This window comes from Lagopus muta, chromosome 13, assembly GCF_023343835.1.
Source record: "Lagopus muta isolate bLagMut1 chromosome 13, bLagMut1 primary, whole genome shotgun sequence".
NCBI lineage: Eukaryota > Metazoa > Chordata > Aves > Galliformes > Phasianidae > Lagopus > Lagopus muta.
In genome coordinates, this window is record NC_064445.1 from 17,234,685 (window position 1) to 17,250,897 (window position 16,213).

At 44.4% G+C, this 16,213-nt stretch overlaps 1 protein-coding gene across 1 annotated transcript; it reads right to left on the bottom strand.

The window, feature by feature from the left end:
- Window positions 1-10,876: 10,876 nt before the first annotated feature.
- VMA21 (vacuolar ATPase assembly factor VMA21) lies at window positions 10,877-15,742 on the bottom strand. The gene is made up of 3 exons (XM_048959657.1): window positions 15,609-15,742; window positions 13,859-13,968; window positions 10,877-12,673 (listed from the first exon to the last, which is right to left on the bottom strand). Exons 1-3 carry the CDS (start codon window positions 15,662-15,664, stop codon window positions 12,531-12,533), a joined length of 309 nt encoding a protein of 102 aa, XP_048815614.1. The 5' UTR covers window positions 15,665-15,742; the 3' UTR covers window positions 10,877-12,530.
- Between the last annotated feature and the right edge of the window lie 471 nt (window positions 15,743-16,213).

Consider the following 16,213-nt stretch of genomic DNA (forward strand, 5'->3'; position numbering starts at 1 on the left):
CTCACAGAGCATCAGTGCCCCAAAACGATCAGTAACAAATCAGCATGCTGCCTGTGTCTGCACTAGGTGCTGCAAGCATGCTTAATTCTCTCATTTCCTCAGCATCTTTTCAGCAGCGTAACTACCAACACACACACGTGCACCACTAACGAGAAACAAATTCCTGACTTACCTTTTAAGCAGCCAGGAGCACCAAGCCCTCCGAAACCTCCTGCGGACGAGTGGACAGAGTTGTACCTTATTACTCACAGCAGGAGTTATATAACTGGCACCATTTCTGTAGGCAATGAGTGTGCACCCGTTGCACTTCCACTTGCAGATAACGCACGCTCCCCATCCCACGCAGACGCATCTTCTCGGCTGGCAGGGGCGAGGCAAGGTGGGCTTCAGGCCGCCAGCAAAAGGCAACAGACTCGCAGATCAAAGGAAGTTCAAAAGGTCCCTGACATTTATTAAGAGAGATCTCTACTATGAAAGGATGCGGTGCAATAGTGTAATGCTCCTTGGGCTGCTGAAAGCAGCTTGGCCTAGATTTTCCTGTACTGTTTGATGTGACCATTCATGCAAACAAGAGTAAAACTTTCTCTTTGCTTTTAATTAAGCACAGAACACTTGGAAAAAGCGACGCGCACGGCAGCCCTTTTCCTGCCGTCATCTGGGTCTTCTGGGCTGCTGTCAGACTGAGACACGCAGGAGGCAGCCCCATTGATCCGACTATTATTAGTGGCAGACGACACGTCGGTGGGAGAAAGGACAAAAGCTGCGCAATGCACTAGGCACAGGAAAACAGATTGTTTTACCAAAGGCTCACAGGGTGTTTTAGCAAAGGAAAAAAAAAAAAAAAAGGAAACTCTTGATAGCAGAAAAGCGCACACAGCATTTTAATCTGGGAAAAAAAGGCAGTGAATAAGATTACTGCCTTGGCTCTGAGCTCACAGACAAAACCCCAGCAGCACCCCGCCTTCTGGAAGGCAGGGAACAGGTCCTGCGCTTCAAGTCTCACCTTAAAGAGCCCCCACATCTCTACTTATCGTTGCATACGTCCCTGCATTCGTGGACTGCTGGCGGGTGCAGCACAGCGCCTGCTGACATCGAGGGGCTGCAGCTTTGGTGCAGGCAGCAAACTCTTACGTAAGCCATAATCCTCTCAGAGGCTCCTTCAGCGACTATAAGACCTGTGCCATGGGCGCCTGCTGGCATCCCCACGGCCTTTAACCAGTTTGAAAATGGCGAGACTGTGGTTGCAAGGCAATCTCCCACCACCAGCGTTGTGCTTGCCACTGCCTCACTGGGTTTCAGAGCACAGGGCACCGCAGCACGCCGCCGTTCTACTGCTGGGCAGGACTGGTGCTGCTGCCCTCTGTGCTGATGGAATTGTAGGGATTAATCTCCCGCCGAGTTCACTGAGGCTAACGATAATCAAGTTAAATTTACACGATGTGATCAGAGTTTAATTAGGTGCTGTTACACAACCCCTATTAATTACACCGCTAATACCCTTACAAAATGCAGACGGGGGGGGGCTGTGGCCACGGGGTTTGGCTGATTTCAGGGAAGAGCCACACCGAAAGGCTCTGAGCACATCTTTCCTTAACAGCTTGCCTTGCCAGTGTTTAAGATGAAACAAAAAGCTGAAAAGCTGTAATCCCACAAAATGTCAATCTAGAAGATTAAAGGCCTCCCGCACGCTTCACAATCACCCTGTGTTTGCACCAAAAATCAAAAAAGCCATTTCAAATCCCCCAAAACCAGAATCACTGTCAGCTTGCTTTGCTCAAAGTCCTACCTGGGAAAGCTCAAGGTGACAGAAGTCATTTACTTCACACCGAGATATTAATTCAGCTGAAACCAAGGCTGCTCTCGGACACAGACACCTGGATGAGCTTCCTACATCCACGTTCCCTCTGCTCAGCACGTCCCAGGAGAAGCCCTGGCACTGTGCCACTGCACTCTTGCCTATTTAATTAAAATCCCAAGAGGTACAAAGTACATTTTTTTCTTCTCTTTTTCCTCAGAGCTACTACCCCTCAGCATCTCATCTTTGCACAAAACACAAGCAAAAGAAGCACCGTGTTCTGGTGAGTTGTACTAGACCATGATTATCTAGCCCCCCCAGCTACACAGCTATCCTGCTTTTTCTATAAACGTTAAAGCAGTTTGTCACAAAAACAGCTGAAGCGTGGCTGCACAGGACCCAAGAGAAGAGTGTGCCGTTATTGAATGCCCTCTAGTTCCCATCCTACCACACTAGGCTGATGAATTGGACTTGGAGAAGTTTCACATTGCCATACAGGAATTCCATAGCAATCTCTGTGGTCTCCACAGAGCAGCCCTTCTTCCCTCAGAAGTCTTTCACTGCGGAAAAGCAGTGACAGCCAACCTCACACAGGGGTGAGAAGCAGCTGTCAGTGGGACAAGACATCCTCCCTGGCACAGCCCAGCGCATGGGGCTGCACAACATCCCCTTGTGATTCTCTAGCAATACTTGGCCTTCATCCGTGCTTTCCTCAGATGCCTCAGTCCAAACCCCAATACTTGAGAAAATGAAGACACTCAGTACAAAGTAAGTAAATAAATATAACTAGTAAGTATGCATTCAACTTTCCCTTCCCATCCCCCTCCCCCAGCCCTTTACAGACAGCTCTTTGGGAACACCTGTAATCTGCAGCAGAAGAGAACACAGTTACTGGACACCCCCTGCTCCAGAGGCACTCTGAGTGGGGCTCCAGGCCTGTACATCCTCACGTGGTTCATATTGATGAGGGACATTCATGTTATAGTCTCCTCTAGACCTAGAGCTCCAAACCAAGACTACAAAAGGACCCTTGGTTTCCTGGAAGCATGAGGCCAGCAGGACATCTTAGCTCTCCTGCTGGGGTGTCTGCTCAATTTAGGCACGAAGGACTGTCCGTTCCTCCAGAGAGGAGGAGGCCAGCCTCTTCTCCAGTGTAAGTAGTGATGGGGCTAGAGGGAATGGCCTCAAGTTGCACCAGAGGAGGTTCAGGTTGGACATTAGGAAAACGTTCTCTAAGAGAGTGGTCAGGCACTAGAATGGGCTGCCCAGGGAGGTGGTGGAGTCACCGTCCCTGGAGGTGTTCAAGAAGTATTTAGATGCTGTACTGAGGGACACGTTTTAGTAGGAAATGTGGTGGTAGGTGGGACTGGATGATCTTGGAGGCCCTTTCCAGCCTGATGTGGTGATAATATGACCCATCTTGTACAGGGGCTGGCTACAGTCCTAGCTGGGACCATGACATCCCACCCTCCCCACCCCAAAGGGATGCCTTGTGTATCCCCATACCCTTAAACTCAGGTGCTCTGAAAGGAGACAGCAGGCTAAGACCTTCAACACTTCATCCACCATTGAGGCACTTTTTGGTCCCATTCTGCTGAGAAGAGCAGCAGTGACACACTAACAAGAGTACAGAAATGCTCCTGAAATTAAGCTTTGATTCAGGAAACAAAGCTGCTCAGCCCACTCTGCTCTTGCTAATGTACTGACCTCGTTTTGTCAAGTCTGTTTTTCTCTTTGTCTTTGATGCCATTTTGGAAGGCACATCATGAGATTTTCATGGAGGCATCGCCTCAAAGTTGGTATTGAGACTGACTTTGTTCTAGTCCATTTAAATGAACGGGGGCATGATTCCACTGTAAAGGATAATACTATTTAGAGTTCCAGTGCATTTATTTCTGCAGCTTGTTAACCACTTTCACTGTGCTCCGACTACACTGTAATCCATTTATATTTTAATGTAACAAGTTACAAGAATTATCAGCTTATAATAAATACACTCATCCCCTACAGCATTTGAAGATCCCTCCAATTTGTAGAGATCTTAACGAGTACAGGTACAAATAAACAAGGAAACTAACAGCAGTTACGTGGAACACCAAACTGCACAGTAGGTGCTGCAGGAGGTACTTCCTGGGCACCTGTATCATCTTCATTACACTGTACTTTTAAATTACTTATACTGTAAGAGAGGGTTTGGAAATCATATTAATTGGTTTACCTTGTGCTTACTTTTGGAATGATTTATATCCTTCAGTCCGTGCACAGTCAGTAGACCACTCTAAGGAAAGCTATTGATACCAGCATAGGAATACATCTGGGAAAAATGACCTACTGCACACTTAGGTCTGATCTTGATGCTGAAGCACACACGAAACCATGCTCACTGAAGACCACTCTGTGCAAGAGAAGGCTCAAATCTCTCGACCTATCAGCCTGCGGTCAACTGCAACATTTCTCCACATGCTGTCATCTTCCAAGGAGAGGAGAAACAGCACCATCATCTACTCACAGAGCTGCATCACTCTTTCTCAGAAGCGTCTCTCCTAAGCTTTCGGCGCCTGCTCTCCTCACCACCAAAACTGAACCTGGAAGCTGTGAACATGGATCACCCACGAGAGCATCCAACCACTGAACTTCAGCATACAGCTTCCATTGCTGACCTACTGGAATCTCTTCTTCCTCCCACAAACTGCTCTCCCACAAACTGATGGACCCCATCAAATCGCTTGCACCTCTGTAACTTCTTCTATTGAGAACTCCATTCACATAAAGATGTTTGCTGTGGAGAGCTCAAGGAAAATAAAAGTGGTGCAAAACAGGAATCTTTTAACAGGAATCTGCAGTCTGGCCTCAGCTGCAGGTATGCAGAAAGACACCTGTAGCTCTGGACAATGGAGAAGATGGATAAATCTCTGTCTCTCATGAACTAACAAGGATTGGCAAAACACTCTAAAAGCATAAGGCACTGGAAAAAGGACTTAGAAATGATTATAGGCTTCAGTAAATGCTAAAACTCCTGGGAGCAGAAGAAAGGAGAAAACTCCTTACAATGGCAAGTGAAGAGTTGGATTATTTATCCTAATGCTAGCAATCTAATGAATAAACTAAAAAAAGGTAGTACAAGAGAAGCCATACTCAACTCTTTGAATGCTCCCACTTCCCCCAGGGCAGCACTGGTTAGTGGGTAGCCTGAAAAATTGATGTTAAAGTAATGTAAGAACTGTGCACACGCACAGTGGCAGGGAAGGTTAGCTCTCTGGTTATTTCTTGACCCTCCAAGGGAGCTGCAGCTGGAACCAGAGCTGCTGGCTCACAGCACATCTGCATTGCAGAACTGTAGGACCATATTCAGCTTTAAACAAGCTTGGCTTCATTAGTGTGGGAGTTAGCTCCAAGGTGGGCATCTCGTAGCACAGGGCTTCAGCAGCGACACTGACTTAAAGTACTCCCACCCACTTCTGTCCTCCATGCTCCCTCCCGAGTCCCATCAGTAGGACATCTGCAGTGCTGCCTCGATCGGAACGGCAGTGGATGACTTTTATCCTAGATCAGCAGAGCACGTCATACCCCTTGATGCTCTCTACCTGCAGGATTAACAGACCCAAAGGCAAAACAGTGAGCTCTCTTCCTTCTGCTACTTATTTACGTATCAGAGCCACAGGCCTTCTGGCATCACCAAGCACACCAGTCTAGGCCCACTGTAAACTCAAGTTAACAAATTAAATGTAATGCTGATTTCTTCATTCAGGGAAGAAACTTCGAAAAGGTCCACAATGCCTCAAAATGCAGTTTTTCTTTGGCAAGGAGTCATCTTCTTGTGAATTCGACATTCAAACAAGCTCCCTGGTGAAGTAAGCACAGGCTGCCTTTTAATACATACATGAAACTCGCATTTAACTTATTAGCTGGGGGAGGAATACAGATGAGGGCTGGATGAACCTAATGAGTCATCGTTTCTGTAAGTTAAAAAGCAAGCTTGTCTCAAAAAATCAATTCATTTGCTTTCATTGTGTACTGCAGATAGAAGTGCATAAATAATAAAAAGATTAATAAAAACACTTCCACCAATTGTTCTAGTCAAATGAAAAAGCATCTGGATTATAAAAGAATGTTCTTTAAATACAGAAAATAAAACATGTCAAATGGTACAGTGTTTTGTGAAAGGCTGAAGGGGGAGACAAACGCAGATTAGTCATGCCTGAATGCAGCTCCCCAAACCAAGTGCTTAGAGCAAGATAAAGACACGTACATACCCAAAGGCACACATGAAAAAATAGGTCTATCGATTAGTTTCATTCTTTGATCTTTTACTCAGTTCCTTTTTTTTTCCAGCCTCACACCAGCCCTTCTTCCAGGCACCACCCTATGCATACTCTGCATCCTGACCACAGAACTCTTCCTAGCAAAATTCTGTGGGCAAATGAAGAGATGAAAAGCAAAGCAGGGCAAAAAACACAGCATTCATACTATTCAAAGAATCATGGAAATAAGCAAAATGCAGCATCGTCCTGCAGAAGTGTGCAAACTTCACCTAGCCTACTGCTGGAAGATTTCAGGAGCTGGGAGGAAAGCACCAGACAGAAAAGGTGTGCAAGACAGAAGCCCAGCAAAGCCTAAAGCCAGCTGAAAAAAGAAAGACAAAAACCCACTGAGACAGATGTCACTGAATACTCAGAACCCATAAAGAAGGAAAGCACGCACTCCAGCCGCCTGCACAGACTGTGAAGAAAACATCAGACTACACAAAAATCAGATGATAACATTCCTATGTTCACTGATTTGAGATATGACCAGAAAAAATCCTACAATCACCAGCACTAACAATTCTGAAAACACACAGGCTGGAAAGCCCCGTGCCATGCAAAGCTCCATGCGATCCTAGCCAGGCATCACAACAGATGTTGTGGATCGAAAATACCCATCAAGTGCTTCAGGGGGCAGCACACAGCTAGGGCAGGTAAAGAGTAAGAAGTGCCAATAAAGCATGAGGAACTTCCTGCTGCTTGCAGAAGTGTAATGGGGGGGAAACCAATGCTGGCTAAATATAAAGGAACTGGCTTAGCATAACAGATCAGTTATTACTGTGATGAGTGGAGCTATTATAATTTTATTTCAATCATAAAAAAACAAGAAAAGATCCAGTTTGTGGTTAGTAAGACCAGGAGCTGTGAAACAGCTGCTACTCAAGATTACTTCTAACATGTTTGGAACCATTAAATAGGAAAGCGAGCAGTACACACAGAGCACAACATCTGATAGCCACGCAGCAAGCCCTGGGCACGCAGCAGAACCGTCATCTCAGCTACAGCCATCCCACATTTAAACACAGCTGCACCTAACACACAGCAGACATCACAGCAGTTGCAACACTCGAATCATCAGAAGCACCTTTGGCTTGGATTTCTGGGTGAGAGCATGCATTACATGGAGGGAAAAAAACCAACACTGCACTGAGCATGTAACGAAAACTTCTGAAGGAAAGCACACAAGTTGAGACAAACTGCATCTTGAGGACGAAGAGCAGCAGTTACTAAACAGCTCCTCAGTGGTGCTGCAATACGTACCCACACCCACAGCAGTTTTTTTTCCTTAGCTTTCACTGCTGTTACGCTCACTCATAAATCACTCTTCAATTAAAGAGTTTTAGTTAATAACACGCATCAGGCATCTAAGCCATGGGGCTACATGCACTAAAACCATTGTACAGTGTCACGTGCCAACCCTGAGCACCGCCAGCTTTTTTCCAGGCCCGTGAGGAGTTAGTGCTATTTTAAATTCACAGCAGACAGCATTCAGCTGATTGCTCCAAGAAACACTGGGCATCCACAGGTTCTCAGTGACAGCAAGGACGTGCCAGCCAGGAGCCTGCAGGAAAAGACAGTGTCTGAAACACAAGAGAAAACCCACACCAAAAAATCCTCAGCCCTGGGCTCTCACCAGTCAGTCACCAAGTGAGCTATTTGACTTTTCAGGCTCTTCTCCTCAGCCATCCTCCACCACAAGGCTTCACAGTCCATAGTCCACAGTCCTGTCTTCTAGAAATGGGAACACCATGGGTTCTGCCCCTTGTTTTCAGAATACAAACTGGGAGACTAGAAACCCCAAAAAGTTGCCTTCCAACAAAATTCCCATTTACTTTCCCCATACTTTTTCATGCCATCTTAGAGGGCACTGAAGTCCCAACAGTTTACCTCTGTACTCTGTCTTAACCCATAACTCATAAGCAGTATTACACAGCACTGTAATTCATCCCTCCTAACAAAGAAATTCAAGGTACATCCCACCATCTCAGAAACTGACACTCTAGCATACACCTTCAAACATGAAAATCACTGTGGGAGCCCCAACCTACCTAGCATTTCCTTGTATCCTTTCAAAAATCAGCTGAGCCTCCCCTTGCAGGAAATATCAAGCACTGTTTCCTGAGAACTTTAAACAAGCAGCTTTTGTCTCCCTTAGAGTAAGAGTTGATCAGATCTAATGGAACAGTAAAGGCAGTTGGTCTGTGTTTAAGAAATATTTACACTCCAAGGGCTTGACCCGACCCTAAGAGATGAGTCAGAGCTACTAACAATGCTCCTTGTGTAACAGAAAGCTGAACAAATGTGCCCCGCATTTGCACAAAAGGAGATGCAAAGCTGTCAACCTACAAATAACTTCAATTGAAAGTTAAAACCAGAACTGGCTTTGTATTATGATTTACATTCAGTATTTCAGATCAATGGTTCTGCATCATCCCCTAGAGAACAACAGGATAAACACTTCAACGAGAACATCTGGTGCCTAAGCCCCATGCAGCAAGCTGTGCCAGCACACCCCAGCCCTCACCCTGCCCCAAGCCACTCGCTGGCTTTCACAGGCCCTTTCCTTCCCTTGCTCTATGGGCAACAACCTACCTCAATTTCCATCACACCCACACGATGTTCCTGCACAATGACACACAGATAGCTCAGTTCTTCTCCATGTTAGAGTCCCTGTCCTTTACTCACCGGAGCCATTACCAACAACATCTGACTGCAGGCTCTGAGTACATCCCATCAATAGTGTGGGCCATGAAAAGCCTAAGTGTACTTGATTTAACTACAATAACTGCAGCTTTTTAAAAACCACCACAATTGCAGGAACAAATGTTTTTCTGCTAACCACTAAGGGAGAATATAATTTTTCAGCAAGCACAACTCCCCCCACCATGGGAATCCAATAGAAAAGCCTGCTATCTAGTTTGTCATGCTGCTAATGTGGCATGACAAAACCACATCCTTAAATCTCTATCAGTTTGATAGTTACAAAGAACAAATTACACAGGTGGTTGTTTAAGCAGTGTATTACTATGCCCCCCCTCATACAGAAAAAAGTGGTATTTTGCTTTCTGTATACTGTAGAGACTGCTTGAAGTGTGTGTGTTAGTCTGACAGGCGATTCCTGTTAGCAATATGATCATCAACAGCACCACCTTCTCAGCCAGCTGTTCACAGATGAATTAAATCAGGTATTTTTAACCATAAACCAAAGTCAGCCATCTGCAAACTGGACAGGCTGGATATCCACCAGTGTTCTGCAGACACACACACAAAAGGGAAATTATAAAAGGCAAAGAAAATTAAACTAATTTTGAGAAGCTACTGATCTTCCAGTCCTCAATTCCACCCCACCTCCCTCCACTATTCCCACCATTTATAATCTTAGGAAACATTCAATTAAATTTCTGATACAACCTCAGTTTCAAAATATTCACTTGTTTTACCTAAACTAACAGTAAACCTACACAAACACACGATGGATCACCACTAAACAGAAACATGCACGTACTGTGCAGGCCACATCTCCCAGTTTTGTCTTTTTTAACAGCAGTTGCTTCAAATCCATTCTCAGTAACATAATGAACTTAGAGCATCACTTTAGAAGTACCACATCGTTACAAATTTTACATTGTTCTTTTATAGATAATAAAAGCAATGCAACAAAATATGGAAACTTATCACAGTTGTGGAATAATCAATATTTAAACAACAGATCACAATCATTATTACACAATAAAACGTGAGTCACCAGTTAAGTTAGCCTAGGCACTAACAGGGACATGAGTATAAACACTTAATAAAAAGCTGCAATCAAGCTCTTGGAATATAATAAAGCTTGGCAAGTTTAAGGCACAGCGCAGCTCCCAGCAGAGTATTCCACGCAGATTGTTCAGACTAGTTTCTGTTCTTTGAGCTCCCAAGTCACAGTGTAACTCCAGCACTTGACTGCTCACACTGCAGCACTTACCTCAGTGGTTGTTTCAACTTCCAAGCAAGGTAAAACGCGGGGCTATTTGACTGTTACTGTCCAGGAACTCACAAATTCTCTCTTTTCTCAGGGAGAACATTTTGATCAAAACATTATCTTCAAAGAGAAAAGATCTTCCTATGTCCAGCTGCTGAGACATTAGGATTTCTATACATAAATCAAGCCTCTCAGATTTTTGTTATTAACCGGTTTCCTTATTATTCCTAGGAAATTAATCTAGCATCTAAGAATTGTGCCCTGTGAAGTAAAACAGACAGAGCACTAGACCCAGGCAGTAAAGCACAACAATCACTTTCACACCCATACACCATTACAAGTTAACACAGCTAGTGAATAACGCCACAGCTGAGTCTTGTAAGCTGCAGTATTCCTGAGCATTATTAAAGATATTATTCAAAATGTTCAGCACACACATTTATTTAGTGCATCGTGTATTGCAGAGTATTCCCTATCAAAGTGAAGCACTTGTTCTACAACGTGCATGCTCCACACACTGGAGAACAGGGACCCAACACACCGCAGTACAAACTACATTTGTATTTCAGTGCTATGAGATGTTAACTTTCCTCATCCATAACCAGTTAAAGCAATCTGTATTAGCCTTACTCTCCTGTAAGTGTAGGTTTCATTGCTGATGCTTGACCATGTCCCAGCACACAGTGTGTCTGTTGCACACACACAGGCTGAGGAGAGGAATGAGTTCTGGGAACACATTTCTCTCGCTAGTGGGCATGGATCCCTAATTTGTTTCATTGTTGGGTACGTTTTACAAAAGACAACATAGCAACAAAATCTTTCCAAGTCCTATATTAAGCAAAACACTTCAAAAAATACTCAACTAATACAACAAACCAAAAGTTCAAATTAACAGAAAGACCTGGAGTACAATAACTTAAAAGCAAACAGCTTTAGAAAAAGTTCTGTGCGCTGCTGGAACTGAGGGGAGAAGTTTTGCCTACATGCTGAACAGATTGTAGACATCAGCTCAAGACAGAAATGAGGTTTAGGCTGCTATTCTACAACACAACAGTGTCCCCATGGTTGTACTATGGGAAGTGTCCAGACAGAGCTGAGGAAGAAAAAGAGCTCAACATATTGTATCATTTCACAGTGTACAGTTTCATGCACATGAAGAGAAGCAAAGTTTCCATAACGTGATCACTGTTCTGCTTCATAAAGGACAACATTTGCAGACGGCTACAGCTTGTTTTCTCCCTTGTATCTCACTTGTTCCTCTGCTGCTCATTAGTGCAGGTTATAGCTGTTACTGCTGTAGTTCACCACAGGCAATGCAGCTGCATCCTTCAGCAATTATCAAGTACAAACACAGAGGCAAGGACATAAATTGTGCCACTACGCCATTTCTTTTGCTTCATTGAGATTTAACAGTAGAAGAACAGAAAGACAAGCACTGCACTGATGAGACAAATGCTCTCAAAACAACAGAAAAGGAAAATAGAAATTAAATTTTATACCATAACAAAAATCACAATAGAAGATGAGGAAAGGTGGATATTCCACATTAGGAAGGCATCCCATGATCTCCTAAGGAACAGGTTCTAATTTTTAACTTACACAACCTCCCCAAGGAGTAATTCCACCTCACAGGAGACAAAGCTTGCCTAATATTTTGGACTCAAACTGTAACTGCAGGACAAGGTCACTGAACACATTTACCTCGTGCTGCTCTTAAAACAACCTATTCATCCTACACGAGTAACTGAACTGAGATGTCCTGAAAAACGAATTACTGAAGTCAGAAAGCAACATTTGGTTTCGACAGGAAGGTCAGAATACTTCAGAAGATGCTCCTAAGTGAGATTTTCAGAGATCACCCACAGCGTTTTCTGACAGCTTCCAGATGCTACAGATGTAAAGCCTCAGCCTAGCACACTGCCATAAAGAGCTGCCAGTTTGGGCCAATACCTTTATTCCACTTCTTCCAACAAAGCAAGCTCTACTTGTAGGAACCTGATGAATTAGCATAAGAGAATGCAGATCTGGATTAATCACAGAAAAGAAATCTCATCTTTTCCATTTTGTTTGGACAGCAAGTAAAGTATATTACTTTTTAAACAGCAATTTAGTTAATTTAAAACATAATGCTTGCTTCAGGCCAATGTTATTCTCAGAGCAGGCCAGAAGAAATACTAAGATTTGCAAAAATAGCTACGTGATTTGTTTTTCAAGTGTTTCATTCTGATTTCATGTGAATGCCTCCTCAGCTCAACCTCGTAGAAGCTGATTACACCCACACACAACTTCCATCAGCATTACAGAAAATACTGCTACACATCCAAGACAAGCACAGGTCTTATCATAACTGAACAGGGTTGAAATATCAGCCTGATCTCTGCATACATCTATTACACATTTTGAAGAATGCTTTTCATTTGCAGAAAATATATTTACAGTCTGTAGGTATCAGATGATGATGGCTTTCATTTTAGTCCTGCTTGCCTTCCCGCCACTGCCGACTGCCTTCGCTCCATGCTACATACACAAACATTGCAAGCACCACATGAACTGTGACCACAGCAACTATGGCAGCATAGAAATAGCTGTCTCTGTTGGACATTCCTAAGGTACCTGAGAAGATAAAAGGAGGAAAGAACATTAGTTATGAATGCTGAAACAGAAAATAGCTTCCTCCTTCCCCCCTCCCCAAAAGACCAAAGTTCAGTGCACTGCTGCATCTCAAGCTGGAGCTCAAGAAGATACACAGAAAGAATGCACTGCAATAATTACAGACCTTGAAAGCGTTTCTGGAATAAAGCAACCCCACAAAACATTTAAGATTGAACACTCTGCTTTTGAAGTCCGCAATTCAGAGTTCTACAACACCCACATTTTCTTTATTATCCTCCAGCATCAAATAAACCTCATCATCCTTTTTTTCAAAGCATAAACTTTGCAGGGCAGGAAAATAGAGGGAGAAAACAACTGCACAGCTTATTTGCCACTGTACAAGGAAAAAAATCGATGGAAAAATAATTACTAATCTATAGAACTTCTACCTTCTTAACTTCGATTGTAAAACAACTCCTCATCACTCAAGATGGTACTTCTCACAAGAAATAAGCATTCAAATATCAGAAGACAAAGCATCATTTTTCCTCATCAAGGAATAATAAAAAAGACAAGTGCTCACACACCAATAACGCATCCTTCCAAACAAGTCCAATCTCATCCATGCTGACAGCTTTGCCATTAAATGACAACAAAGTTAAGGCTCTGTTTACACTTTGGCAAAAAGAACATTTCAGTACACTACAAATAAATTTGGAAGTAATTCAGCAAATTTCTCAGCCTTGAGAACTACATACAGCAGTAAGCACAAAAGGAGAAGCATCCTGGAAGACCTTCCAACTTAGTTATAAACTGACAAAGTGCTCTTAGAAGCAGCTGACTTCAACAGCTGACGTTTATAAATGCAGGTATGATTTAAAATGCAGAAAAAATACCACTGAATAACATTACTCTGTTCTGAACACACATTTAATTGGCAACAGCTGCAGGAAGCCCATCCCTGATAATCCTGATAGTGTGGTGTTAAGATATAATTTAGGTAAGGGGAACACTGTACACAATATAAACCACTCTATAACAACAGTGAGTGTGAAATTGCAGACCATAATGCAGGGAAAAATGCACAGGATACGTATACAAGTTAGACATAACAGAGCTTTGTATAAATAAACTGACATTCTAAAGAGGAAAGAAAAATTTCCCTGTTTTAGCAATAGTAATGCTAATTGGTAGAGATGGAATTACCTTCAAATATATAAGCCTTTGATGAAAAATACAGCCCAACTGGCAATGTGATCATTAGAGCTGTGAAGAATAGAAGTGTTCTTAAAGTTGATGTTAATGAACCCTCATTTCTGAAATAAATAAGAAAAGTTACAGATAGAAGGAAGTCACAATATGCATGCCTGACACAGGACAAGAGCCTGCCTTGAACAGGAGAAGCAATCCAATTACTTCTCAAGAACTGAGGGCACTGGAAAAAAGTGCCAAAGGCTGAGCACACATTTGCTAACTGCAACAGCAAACCACAGTACTCCAAAAGATGCAGGAATGGCAGTTAAAGTTCACCAGCAAGGTGAGCAACAGTAGTAGACTGTTCTCTTCCTGTTTTGCTAATATTAACAACATAGGTGTGCTATTTTCACGTTATTAAATATCTAGTGCTAGATACACATGCACATGACATACATGATGGTATTTCACATCAAAACTTGCCAAGTTCCACATTTTCTTTGGAAAAAATAACTACAATTCCACGCAAATGAGAAGTACCACAGCGTGGGGCACAGAGGGAAGTACACAGAATGACTTAACAGTTTGAAGCTGCAAATGAAGTTCCTTTTTTAGGTATAGTCCCTGGTTAAAATAACTTCTGTTTCCACTAAGAACCTTGGAGTAACTGTAGCAGTAATTAGAACATGGAGCTAGAACAGCATTCATAGCTTTTTTTTTTTTTTTTTTTTTTTTTTTTGTCTTCCCAGACCTAAACATAAAAGACCTTGAACAGGAGAATCAGGAGGGACTGCATTGTTGGTAAGGTCTCCCTGGACTTTGCCTGCTAGAACAGGTTTTGTATTTACAAAACAACACACAGAGCTTGTTTCTCTGTGTGTGCCTCTACCAGTTTTTAATCACTCTGCTTCACTGACTCCATTATTTTATGCAGCAGTAATGAACGTGTAAGCCAACCAACACCTTCTGGCTTCCAAAGATCACCATAAACAGTGACAAGTGTCCTTCAGACCTTGAAGCACAAATCCCTACCAAAGCCAATTCAAGTCAGGGACACACAATTTTTATAACCTCTGGACATCTGCAAAGGTTCCAGGCACCTGGGGCAAATGCATTGCTTGAAATGTTTTACCCTCGATGTTTCTCAGGAAAAGTGGGAATAAAAATCAAGCAAACCCTCACTCTCTGACAGTCACAAAAAGATTTGTAGCCACACAGCTTTTGCACTAAAGCCAGCATCACTTGTGCTGATTAGGCCACATAACACGGACATACATTCAAGCAGCTTAAAGAAGAGATGCTCAGAATCTTTTCCCTTACTACAGTTTGGCCTAAGTTTTCTCTCTGCGAAAAGAATAAACACATTGAAGCTTCCCCATGCCTTTCCAATGCAAATGAGAACCTACTCTCTTTTTAGGCTCCCTGCTCAGCCCCTAACCGTGGATGTACGACAGTACGACCAGCAGCTTACTCCCCAGGCACCGACAAACCCGTCCCTCACAGTGCCATACGCTCGCTGCTCCCTACGCACGAGAAGCAAACGCTCGCCGTACCACGGAGCTCCTCGCCGCACACCCGCCCCGCTATCCAGGGCCTGCCAGGGGTACGCAGCACGGCCCCGCTGAGCCCGGGGCCTCCCGCACGCCGCGCCCGGAGGCAGCCACCCCAACTCAGAGGCACAAACACGGGGAACGCCTCCCTCCCGGTTCAGGCTCCCAGCCCCCACCACCCCGCCAGTGTCCCGTCCGGTCCCGGGCCTTACTGCCGAAACTCAGGCGCGAAGGCCGCGTTCAGTGCCGCTTTGTCGTAGCGCTCCATCACCACCTCTCAGCGCCCCGCGCTGCCGCCGCTTCCGGTCACCTGACAGCACTGTCTGCGCTTCCGTCACCTGACCACATTACAGCCGCTTCCGGTCATCTGACCGCACACCGCCTGGCTGCCGGAGGGCCACGCGCGTGCGCACAACTGGGGCCTCGCGCCGCCGTCTCCCTGGCAACCGCGGGCGCGGCCCGCTGACGGAGACGCCGAGCTGCTGCTGGGGACAGCGAGCGGGAAGCGCGGGGTCGACCAGTGGAGGAGGAGCCGTCCAGGTGTCCTCCTCTCCTGGCAGCAAAGTTGCTCAGAATTTTTTTGGAAAGTCCTCTTTGCGTCCTTTCGGCCCTCAAACATGAATTCGTCGCCCAAAGGCTGTAGAAAAATACCTTCTGCTGCCAAAGGAGGAGCTTCTGGTCATGTCCAGAGGGAAACGGCCCCTGCTGTAACCGAGACGTGACGGAGCAGCGGGTCTCAGTGCTGCAGCACAGCCAGGTCTTCCCACATAAAGCCTGCGAGCTGCCTGGTGCAGCCAGGCTCCTTGCTTTACTCCCC

Excerpts from the sequence above, each read along its gene's own strand:
- VMA21 (XM_048959657.1), bottom strand. The coding sequence starts at position 15,664 with ATGGAGCGCTACGACAAAGCGGCACTGAACGCGGCCTTCGCGCCTGAG. Across the intron at positions 13,969-15,608 it reads TTCGCGCCTGAGTTTCGGCA|AAATGAGGGTTCATTAACAT; the intron begins GTAAGGCCCGGG and ends TATTTATTTCAG. Across the intron at positions 12,674-13,858 it reads AAAGGCTTATATATTTGAAG|GTACCTTAGGAATGTCCAAC; the intron begins GTAATTCCATCT and ends TTATCTTCTCAG.